Source organism: Hesperophylax consimilis, chromosome 31, assembly GCF_061612785.1.
Source record: "Hesperophylax consimilis isolate HC1 chromosome 31, BYU_Hcon_1.0, whole genome shotgun sequence".
Lineage (NCBI taxonomy): Eukaryota > Metazoa > Arthropoda > Insecta > Trichoptera > Limnephilidae > Hesperophylax > Hesperophylax consimilis.
The window spans coordinates 10,037,730-10,050,641 of NC_142866.1; the positions used below are offsets into that span (position 1 = coordinate 10,037,730).

Below are 12,912 nucleotides of genomic sequence, written 5' to 3' on the forward strand. Positions count from 1 at the left end.
CTATGATACAGTAACTTTAAAAATAAATTAAACACCAATAAATATGCAAAATTAGTTGTACATTCAGGTCGATTAATGAATGTAGTGATTTTACTAGTGTAAAATGTTCTTATTTATTGATCAATTTACCGGTCCCTCATTTACACGGGGAAGGTAATGAGATTTTAGCATGTTTTTTGTATACCATAAAGTTATTAAGTAACAAATGCCTAATCCGGTAAATACTACTTTTTCCTTTTTTAAATAACTACATTTTCCAATAAAACTTTCTTGAAAAACATTATTTTTCATATGACTTTTTTGCAAGAACATGCGATTTGAACGAAACGGCGGAATGACCCTTAAAGAGTAACAAATTTAAGTGTTAATTATTATTGCCACAGCACTAGAAGTTATTCAAATTCTCCTGCAAGGGTTTCATATAATTTCCACAGCTTTGTCGTCAGCAAACATTATGGAAAATGCTGGATAAGGTACTTACATGATGCAATTCTGGAGAGGTTTAAATGACCTTGTTTGATGTAATCGTGGCTTTGTTTAGCAGTTTTAGCATCCTAATACGTGGTATAGTATCGCGTCGGAATACGGATAGGCCTGAAAAGGAAAATTAATTAAATTATTAGCCAATGAAGTACATTCAGGAATTAGGAACATTGTATCAAAGAACGAGAGGTTAGTACCTGTATTTAACAACGGGTTCGGGTCCTTCTTTCAATTGGTGGAGATAGACAGAACAACACAACACAGCATTAATTTATCACCTTGAAGAATTCTAGCACGCAACATTATTTTTAGATGGGTGAAAGTAAATTCAAAATATTTACGCTAAAAATTTCAACTGACTTGATGCTTCAACTTCCGATATGGCGTCTTGGAAATTACCGTTAATTTTTGTCGCAGCATAACCCATGCTTAGCTTCTCTTTCTGTTACACAAGTCGCTATGGTAGTAGCGATGGGCGGAATCGATGAATCATCGATGGTTTACTCGATCTTTTTTACCATTCGAAATATCTCGATTCATTGTCAGAATTAATTCGAATGCAACTCCGAGACAATCGTTTTGAAACGTCATCGAAAGTCGTCGTTGTGATCGGTCAGAAATAATCGATGCCAGCCAAGCGTTGTGATTGGTCAGAATTAATTCGAATGCAACTCCGAGACAATCGTTTTGAAACGTCATCGAAAGTCGTCGCTGTGATTGGTCAGAAATAATCGATGCCAGCCAAGCGTTGTGATTGGTCAGAATTAATTCGAATGCACGGTCCGAAATAATCGTTTTCAAATGTCATCGAAAGTGGAATCGAGACAATCGCTCTGAAATGTCAAAAATCATTCGAATGTTCAGTCCGAGATAATCGTTTTCAAACTGTCAGAATTCGTTCGAAAACGCAAATCGATTCTCACATTCGAGAGGTTATATTTCGAGATGTCAAAATATCTCAGATTGCTTGACAAATGAAATATTTTATAAGTACATTGTTGGCTGCCTACTGAAGCATGTTGATGTTATAATCAACCTCGTGTGTGAATTGTAAATTATGAATTAATACTTTTAGGTGACGATTTACGTTTCCAGTAGGTATAGTTTATGTGTAAAAGATTTTCATGGTGATAGTTTTTCACAATTGAAGGTTTAATACCTACCTATGTTATTTTTAGGTTATGTATCATCTATTCGGGACATTCGGGTAGTGTATATTTAAAATAAAATAAACCAATAACTTAGCAAACACCATTTTTATATTTAATGCTGATCGGGTTTCACTACAACCGTAGCTTCTTCGGGCAGTATACAATATTCAGTATATATTAAACTCATCAAGTGACATGTGTTCGTTCATATAAACATAATATATCTGCTACCTATGCTACGAACAAATATATTTAATTTATTTGAAATTAACATGAATAAAACTAACATCGGTGTCTCTTAGTTAGTAATTAAAATTAAACGCTTTCTGTAGTAAAATAACTTTATTTAGTTAATAATAATTTGTGAATTGCATACAAATTACAAATGAATGAATGGTTTGTTTTGGGTTCTAGTAGGCGCCTACAACGTACATGAGATTTAGAGGTTATTTTTAACAAAACGGCATATAATTATTATCTTATTATTAAGAGGTACATTATAAATATTATTAATGGGAATATGTACCTACTGGCTACAACTAAGTAGCTATTCAGCAGGAGCTTACAATATTATATAAAACAGATATCAAAGTACAGCAAATGAAAATTACAGCACAATAATAATGTACATAAAAATATTTTTCTTTGTACTTAAAAAACTTGTGTAATTATTTAAATTGTACGTATGTAGATATTTGAATCTTATTAATTATTTTAAAAAATGTTAATTGCATAATAAAATCAAACTTTTTTTCAAAAAAACTTATATTAAAAAAATATATGGATATATTATATTTATATTTTACACATAACATTGAATCACTGAAGTAAGAATCGTGGCTCCCTTATCAGGCACAAGAGCTCCTCTTTTCTGATAAGGTATACATGACCAATTATGTACCTAAATATTATATTTGCAAAAAAATGTATGTATTAATGTAACTATGATCTATATTAAAATAATTTAAAAAAAAATAAAAAAATATGCATACATATTTGAAATTCGTGGCTAACAGGAATAATACTAATGTTGCTAGCAGACAACAAGGGAATCATTGCCAGGAATGAAAATTAGTGATTGAAATTTCGCTAGTACCTGCTTACCAAAAATATTGCCATACTAATGAAAATAAATTACAACCGGCATATGCAAACAATTTTTTTTACGATAGGAATAGTCTTGACATTCGAGTTTCTATTTTCGAATCCTACCCCCCCCTCCCGACGGAAAAATTTTTGCCCCTGTCCGTAGCTATTGCTCTCGCACTCCCAGCGATTCATTCGATTCTTTTGATGTTTCGGTTAAAAAAAATCGATTATATAAATATTTCGATCATTCCCATCACTACAATGGTAGAGAGCGAGAGATCAAACTACATTTTTTTGCTCTGAGCCAATGAGATCTGAGCTTTCAGCTACAACAGCTTTGTTTATAAGAATTTGGGTTGGGAATAACTCCTCCCATCAGGGTTACAAGGTCAGATGAGAGTTATACGCCCCTGATCTGCGTTCTACGCCACAAATATCATAGATAAACCACTCGCGTAAAGATCATAGATACCATACCACAGATAATAATTATAAAATACTGCCTCTTTTTGATGTGACCCATAAATCTGACCCAATCTGACCCAATGTGACCACGCCGACTGTAATATCGGACAGACGGCAAGTGGTATATTTATGGACGGCATTATGTAAACTTTAAAATAGCATATACGATGTTATAACAGTAAGAGTACATTTTCAAAATTCTTACAATTACTATTTCAGAAAATCGGTTAAACTGATAATAAATCAATTGGACATTATAAAAATTGACATTGGGCGGGGGTGAATAAAATCATATAAATAAGTCGTTACATCATGGCCTAACCACTGCTTGAAAATGTCATTGAACGCCAAAACAGCTGACACAATAACAAAAACTACTTGCAGAACTGAATAATTACATTATTAAATTTGATTTACATCACATTTAAAAAATGGAGTTCTACAAATTAAACACAAAAACAATTGATGAATACTATCTCTGTTACAGATAGTAACTATTCCTTTATAGCAAGTACATTGAGTTTTCCTATTTCGGGAGGTCAGTGAGACATAAGTAGGGAAACGGTGATTGCAAACATTTGCTTTTGAGCACACTTGTTAAAATTATAATAGATAGTGGGTATTACTGCGTTATTAGAATCAATATGTATTCATATATATCAAAATATTATTACGAAATCAAATACCCACTTACAAAGTGCCTACAAAAAAATAGAATGTAAGCAGCAAAAAATTTCATAAAAATATATGGTGTACATGCAAATGTAAACTATATATCTTTATTGTGTATATTTTAAGTTTCAACTTGGTAATAGAATACTGAAATTAATGATAATAATAATTTGGGACCGCCTGGTGACATTGAAAGAAGATTTCAACCAAGAATTACACTTGAAGATGGTAAAAACGCCGATTTGGCAGCAATATGGTAATCATGTTCATCTCACTTTTTAAAACCTGTAAGTGACTATAAAGTTTAGTTCTGATCTAAAATGTTTTTTTACTTATCACCTAATGATCCCTGTTAGACAGAGGGGACGGACTGCTAAACAAATCAGTCTCAGCACTCACTCCTTGCCACATTCACATTCGTACACCGTCTTCTATTATTCTTACTCTTGACAAGGCTCGACTCAAGTATCTGATTCACTTGATCGTGCCATGTCTTCCTCGGGTGTCCCCAACCATTCACATTTGCATCAATATTCTCCTTACACTCCTTTCTTCGTTCATTCACTCTACATGCCCAAACTATCTAAGCACCCCTCTATTAATCTTACTCATTACTAGACATCGGATTATAATGCATTTGCATATTTGCATATGCAAATGCATATAACTCTCTAATTACGACGTTAATGCATATTTCAGCCTTTTTTCCCAAATCGTGCATATTTCGTTTAATAGCGGGAGGTATCATCTACGTATAGGGAGCTAGGTGACGATGACGTGTAGGGCACGAGCGCGGTGGCTGACTGACTGAAACGCGGTAGGGATTGTTATGCATAAATCACCTTACAAAAGCTATACCGATTGACAGTTCTGAGGCCATTGCAATTCATTCAAGCAAGCTAGCATTTGAAGACGCATCCATTAAACAGAATATCGCCCTCATCTCAACACATTTCCACAAGTTACCATATACCATTAAAAAAATTGGAAACAAAAAAACCTTCCTCTAATTAAAGCAATAGAAATACTGGAAACAATGATCGAATTCGCCAACGCCCTTCCTAATTCAATATCAGAAAAGATTCGTAAAAAGTTAAACTCTATTTTGCTTAAAAACCCGAGTCTTGAAGATATGAAGAACATTAATGCCAACATCAACGGCACAGGTCATACCCTGCCTAAACAGATATCTCCAGAAATGGCGCCAAATTTTAAATTTTGTCCAATGATATCAGTTGACGTAGAGAGGTCGTGTTCGGCGTACAAATTAATACTGGGTGAAAAACGTCACAAATTTGATCTCGAAATTTTGGAAAAATACTTAGTTGTATATTTTCACAAAAACTATGCATAATTTTAAGAATATTTCGCTGTTTTTGTACGGTCTTTAATTAAAATATATAAAAATATAAATTGTTTTTTTGATTTTGATTGTGCATATTTTGGGCAAATCAAGAGTTTTTAGTGCATATTTCGGCCTTTTTTAGTGCATATTTGCATGCATATTTTGGCACTTTGTTAGTGCATATAATCCGATGTCTACTCATTACACTTACATCAACCTTGCATTCTCTACACATTTCTCACACAGTCAAACATTGTTTTATCACACATACGCCTCAGGGATCTCATTGAGTCTACTTTCATCCTTCCTCTGCCAGTTCCATATCTCCCTGCCATATATCGAGGTAGGTACCGCTTCGCTTCTTCACGACGTATTACAAAAAGGGGTGAAATCGCTAGGGTGAGAAATAAAATTGTCAGTCGAGTAATGTTTATTATTTCCTTTATTGTTCATAATATTAGGATAAAATTCTTTAGATGGCATGCTTCCTATATCCCCCTTATCAATACTTAAGCAAAATGACAATTCGAAGTGCAATTTACACCAAATGCATGAATAAATAGATATCGTATTAATCACACAAATTTAGCACATTTTTAAATTCTTTCACATTTATTTAACTTTTGCTACAGTCTTACCAAACTTAATTAAGACTAAATTAATTAACGGCTTGAGACTGTCACTCACCATGTTTTACTAAGGTATACAATCAATCACACGTAATAAAAATATAACTCGGGTACGTATTATTAAACTAAAGGAAACATCCCATATTATTTCCAGTGTTTGATTGTGTTAGTTGATAGGATTAGATAAAAACAAGGAATCAGAATATGTATGTCGTCTATTCTTAGATATTTCAGGTACCTCCAAAATAATTTCACCAAACTCTAGTCAATATGTATTATAAAGTACAATCAATGATGAACCATTTGAGTGATTGATTTTAGCAACCATTGTCAGAATAATCTACATTTTATTGCAAAACAAATTCAACGCCTTTTATTACATTCTAGATTACGTGTCTATTTAGAAGATTGATAATAATATACCTACTAAATACAAATGTATTTATTTAGCAAGTTAGGTATTTTTCCAGATCAAGTAATACATACACATAATATGTTTTTAAATATGATATTTTGCTCAAAAATATGGCCTGAAAAAAAGATGAAAATTGGTGTGATGTTTGTTTTTAATATTCTCATGGACGGAATATTCAAAACATTAAAAGGACACTTCCTAATGTTAGCTTGGACTAACAACAATTGTGCACAATTATAGAATGGACTAACAACAATTGTGCACAATTACAGAATGGACTAACAACAATTGTGCACAATTACAGAATGCAATCCTTTTTCAGGGATTCAGGAAGGTTTGATATATTGTAACAAAGATTTTGACACATTTATTTTGTTTTTATATATTCTTCTTCACTATAAAAAGAACCCGCTAAACCACTAGAGACGTTTGTTAGGAGAATAATAAAAACAAAATTGTTTGTGTTTTAGTAAAAGTAAAAAAATTTGAAATATTTTTTTTAAAGGGATGTAAAAAAAAAACATTTGTCTGGTACGTAGCGTCTTAAAAAAAATACAAACTTTTATAAAGAATATACAATGCAGACGGGAGTCGGAAACATTGCAAAAGTGGTTTAATAACTTTGACCAAAACACATGTCAATAATTTCATTACGTTCGTGATAACATGTTTGTATTACACTCTAATTATTAAGCAATGTGTTTGGGCTTAATTGATAACAGAAAACAAATTAGGACATTTAATTTTTATATATATCTCAATATCATCCAAAATCGAATGTTTCCAAAGGATATTTCCTTTTACAAACTTTAAATGTACGTAGTAAAAAAAAATACCATGGGCGTAATTTTGTTTTGAATAAAGAATACATTTTATTTTTATTATGTTATACAGGAACCTGGACATGTGCCTTCAGATACATTAACCTCTCAGAAAAGGACTTTTATTTACTTTGTGTTCCTTTGCGAACTGTCAAAACGCGAAAATTTTTGTGTTATTCACGAGTTTTGTTAAAAGCTTCATAACTCACGTTTTGGGAAACGTAGCCTCATTCTAAAAAAAGAATGAGGCTACGTTTTGGAAAGATTATGAAATTCACTATCGTATTGTTTTGTTACACGTAAATATTTGCGTGTCTAAATATACATTTTCTGAAAACCTCAAAAATATGTAAAAATCGCTGACCATTAGTTCAAAGCTGTGAAAAATGTACTTTTTTCTGAGTATCATAAAGAAATAACACTTTATATATTGAAGAAATATAATTAAAAACTATTAGTCACCTCAAAATATTAACCGTCCAAACTAAAATATTTTTAATAAATTATTTAAAAACGCAATAAATTATGAACGAACAAGATGACAGATTCAATCGACTCAGATAATGCACCTCTACATTCCATAGATATTCTTGAATGCAGACGCGTAGCGTTATTCATTATCGATAATCTGTTTTTTAAATCATAGCAATCCGTATACTAGTGATGGAAATAAATCGATTTTTGCAAAATCTCGCGCGTTTACGTGAAAAGACGTACTAATGTCTTGACCGCTATTATCATATTTACGTCTTTTGACGTTCTAATGTTCCGAGTGGTTAATAACATTTTAATTGAAACAAAGTTTAAAATATATTTAAGAATTCAAAACATCATAAAATTGACATTGACTTTTTATTATAAAAATTGATTGGAAAATTAAACTAATGTAATTTTTTTAAATATTCATGCAGATGGTTCCTAGAGTTTTGGAAACTTAATCCGAGTTTTTTTTCAAATTTTACATAAAAAAATGCAATATTCAGTAATAAAAATCACAATATCTTTACATAATATTCTCTTACATTATTAATAATTAATCAAAATACATACATGTAGATTTACAAAAACTACGGGTTATTAATAATGTATGTTATTTACGGCTATTTTCCCATTAATTTATAATGTCTGTAACGTATTACACCTTCCCTACTTTAACCTACCAGAGTGCAGACGGTATAAGGCAGTAAATAATTGTTATGTGCAAAAAAGATCAACTAATTTAAAACTGCATTTTAATTTTAGACCTTAACAAATAAACTTTATTTTAATACTGAGGACTATTGAATTACCATCCAGTTTAACATTATAACATTCATTAATTTATCAATTATGCTTAATTTAGTTAAATCGCCTGTGTGGCAAAGAAATATTACCAAATTTTTAAAAGGACTCTGCTGCAGTGATTATCTACAGGACATAGGATATACGTACGAACATTAAGGCAGAAATTCCTTGAAGGAAATAACATAGGAGTAAACAAATTAAGTAGCTATTCTTGCATGCCAACATATTTATGTTAAATTTAGATAATGTCTAAATAACTCACAAACCCGGCTTGAGTATAACGGAAAATCAAGAATCCAATAAACACCACTAAAATATAAAACTTCTATAGATGAAAATTATGTTTCACTATGCTAAAGTAAAATGTATACTATGCATAACAAAGGATGGGTGAAGATGGCGGAGTGAACACAGATCACAGATAATATGGCAATACATCATATTTATTTTAGCCTAAAGAAGAAACATTAATCTTTTGTAAAATATTTAAAAATCTACAATTAAGAACCATCATTCAAACGTACAACGAAACAGTGAGCAAAGATTTAATAAATTTCAGATGCGACTGTCATTTTAAACATTTATTTATGATAACAGATAAAAAATAATCTAATTCACATTATAAATAAATTATGTGAGTTATTCAACAACTTTAAAAATTTTGATAGAGTAAATTTAGTTTCATACGGTACTTATAAAATAAAAGATTCACAAAATAACACTCGCTAATGTTTGCAAATTTTGTCTAACTATAATAATTTTCATTACTAGAATAACTTTGGCATAAGTAAATAAAATTAACTAGTACACACTCAAAACCTTATAATCCAGTTAGAGCACACATATAATATACATAGTAAAAAAAACTGTTATGAACTTACACAATGCTAATCAATTGTAAAACATCAAACTGTAATACAAATATGTAGTTCAAACGCACTATGTTGAAGGTAACTTAAAACAAGAGGGACAAACTCCTGAGTGTTACGTTTGTTAACTGAGTTCCAACACACTGGTTACAATACAAGAGTGCAGAGGTAATCAATAAGTTTTTAGGCCTTTTAGAAACTGAATTTACTAATTTAGTCAGATACTTACTGCGATTTAGTTAGAAAACGATTATTGTTTTAACTTATTACGTTTCAACCCCATTTCTCTGTTTGGTCAGGCCAAAATTAATGATGGGCGAAATTCGTAATTTGCAGCTTTATGATAAATGTATTCATGGTTGTGTGAAATCTTCAAAGTAAATTACTTTTACGGTATGAAGTACACAGCAAATACAGAAGTGCTAGGCAAAATACAGTTCTCAATAGACTATTTTTGAGGATCGTAAATACCTCGTTTTAAGTCATGTAGACCAAAAGTAATGTAATCAACAGTAAAAGGAAGTGACAAATCATAGAATTCACCTTGATCGGAACTATTTAAGTGGTTCTTAAAGCCTTCAGGTCTTAGGCACCTCGCTTGCCAAGCAACCTCAAACAATATTACAAAATATGTAAAAATCTTATCACAAGTATCTCAACCAAAACTTATTCATTACCTATTTATAAATATACTTGAATATTTTTTATAGTCTACCTAAATTCATAATAATATATACATTTGGAAAATTAGTTTCTTTTAGATATACATTTAGTATAACATGCATAGACACAACATTATTTAAAATTATCTCTTGAAAAATAAAGTTTACACAAAAGAATATCTTGTAAAGGACCGGGAAGGGTAGCTCTAAATAATTATTATTCTAAAAATGGAACAATATATTAATAAAAACAGAAGTTTTTAGTAAAATTACACTGAATGACCAAAACTAGGGTGGCGTCTAGGTGTCTAGTATCATAAAATACAAAATGCAATAAAAATTAAAAAATATACTTTATATTTTGTTACCTAAATTAAGTTCTTAACGATTGTAAGAAAATAAAGAATAGTTAAGTATCAACAATAAATTCTATTGGCACATCAAGAAATTCATTTGAATAATTAAATGCAGAAAAAATAAAATTTAAAAAAGTAAGTATTTTAACTTACTCCTTTCAGAAAAAATGTTTATTTTAAATTATAATCTATAAATGAATATTAGTCTTGCACTGTGATAAAAATAATTCATTTTTAAATAAAAAATTTCATTTTATAAAAAGTAGAAAAATAAATAAAATGTTTCAATAATTTCTTTGGGAATACATACATTGCTTTACTCTATGGTCTTTTAAATAAAACATTTTTTTCTGAAATTACATTGGCTACAAAAATTATTGATACTGCAACAATACTACATTAGAATTATAATGAAATCTTACAAACGAAAACGTGAGTGTAAAGGTATGTCAGGAATAATATTGAAAACCAGTACATTTAAATGAACAATATGAATTTGGGTGTCAACAATCTAATGCAGAAACAAGTGATAATCATATCCAGTAATATTCTATACATACAAATTTAACACATTAATATTTTTATAAAAAATGAAGAATGCCATGTAAGTAACTAATATATTGCACTTGATATATTATAAAAAATTAGAATTCTATGCATGAACTATAAGTTTTGACGATAAAACATAATGATCATGGGATTTTAAAACTGCTCCGGTTTCCGAAGATTTCTTCAGTCACTTGTGGTTCCATCTAGGGTTAATTAGAGGGGAGCTTAATTTTCCCAAAGATAATTTTTCAATGGTTTGAGGATCTTATTTCATTGCTAGGCTTGTTTTATTGTTAAAGGTGAGAGTTCGAGAGCATTTTAAGAGTAGCTTGCAAAAGACCAAGATGGTAACAATAACTATTAGTGTGCACTTTCGTTCTTTGGTCTTACTTTAAATAGGTTGTATTTAATTTCGTGGCTATGGAAACTATATTTTTAAATACCAATAATACATTACGTAACTAATGCAGTACATTTAACTAATAAAGTTATTAGTTTTATGTTTGTTAATGTAATCGTCCATAAATAATAGAGTTATTAAAATATTCTGTAATATGTTAGTTTGTTTGTCGCCCGCAAATTTAAGCTCTAAAATTATCTTACATAAAAATTAATATATCGTCAAAACTGCTATCATAATAATAACAGTTTCGAAAATTACTATTGATGTATTCTCTGGTTTGGAGTTTCATTTTCTTAACGAGTATTAGTTAAAATATTTTAGTTATACAAATAATATTGTTATTATTAATACTAATGTTAAAAATCTTTTTTTTTTTATGTAACCTATCCATACAAATGATTTATTTTGTATTTGAGTGTGAAATTATACATGTTTCAAAAACCTAATTAAAAATTATTCTCAGTCTCACCTCACAGATTAATTTCTTTTTCGTTATTTCTTTGGCTTATAATAGTGGATGGTCGGCCGTTCTTGTGGTAGTTGCTCAGCAGGAAGGGCGTGGGCACGAAGTCGAGCGAGGAGCTGGACTTGGTGACGGGGGTTGGGGGGGGTCAGACCCAGTACTGGTTGCGACGCAGCATGGGGTTGGCGCTGGCCGCTCGCACCGGGTACGCGGCCTCGCTTGCGTCGTAGCTGCTCCACTCCTCGGCCTGCAACAAACATAACCTCATACTAACATCACCACTGAAGAAATCAACTGATACAAGTGTGGGCATTTTGTTATCATAAATAATTGCAATAACTAATTTTGCATTTTACAAAATTACGTTATTGTAAATTGTACCATCTTCATAATATAATTCTCTCCTCATTGGTTATTTTATTGACAATTGATTACGGTTCATTTAAATATGTTACCAACGGGTTTTAAAGTATAAAAACACATGAAAACATAATGCTGAAGGCGAGTGCCGATAGGCATTCTTGGCACACTAGAGGTTAAAGTATTTATCCTAGTTGGACATATTTTGACTTGTGGCAGTCAAGTTGCGGGAGCGCGATCGCCATCTTCAGTTGTAACGACCAGGATCCAGAAAAGTAACATAATACTAACATCAGTGTGGTCGTCTGCAGCCCCGTAAGGGTAGCGCGTATTGAGGTCTGCAGGGGGAAGAGGTACGGCATCCACAACGCGCAGTGGAGTTACCTTGCACTGGGGGATGCTGCCCACTGAAGGCAGGGGCGTGGTAGTTCCCGTGTGCATGGAGTTATCAGAAGATACGTATCTGAAATAATTTAATAATAAGTTATAATATGAAATTATGTATATATTATGGATGTTATTTGGCCCATCACAGCCCTTCAATTCACAGTGGATCTCTTGCATTATCAATGTTGGAATAATGCATTGTCCTTAAGAATTCAGTAAGCTTTGATTAATGGGTTGGGCTGTTACGATTTTAATTTATTTTCATTATTTGCATTCACAAGAAAACAAAGACAAATGAATGTTATTTAGGCAGAAAAGTACCTAGCGGTCAATCAAGTAATGCAAAGTGGTAAAAGAGAAAGTATGTAAGCGAGCGTGACTCAAATACATATTATTAGAACCCTATCCAGTAAAATGCACCTTTTACGACAGCACTCCATTTTTTTTAAAGAGTAGTGGTGATATAAGAGATGGAGTGGAGAGGAACTTAGTTATGACACAAAACTCTC

The 12,912-nt window shown here is 31.3% G+C and overlaps 1 protein-coding gene across 1 annotated transcript in view; it reads right to left on the bottom strand.

Annotated features, from left to right (window-relative positions):
• Window positions 1–10,610: 10,610 nt before the first annotated feature.
• The window catches only part of kon (chondroitin sulfate proteoglycan 4-like protein), a 35,030-nt gene continuing 32,728 nt past the window's right edge, over window positions 10,611–12,912 (bottom strand). The window contains exons 23-24 of the mRNA XM_089649806.1: window positions 12,308–12,479; window positions 10,611–11,903 (exon numbers count right to left, since the gene is read on the bottom strand). Coding sequence (XP_089505932.1) covers window positions 11,805–11,903; window positions 12,308–12,479 — 271 coding nt within the window. The 3' untranslated portion in view covers window positions 10,611–11,804. The remainder of the gene's footprint in view (window positions 11,904–12,307; window positions 12,480–12,912) is intronic.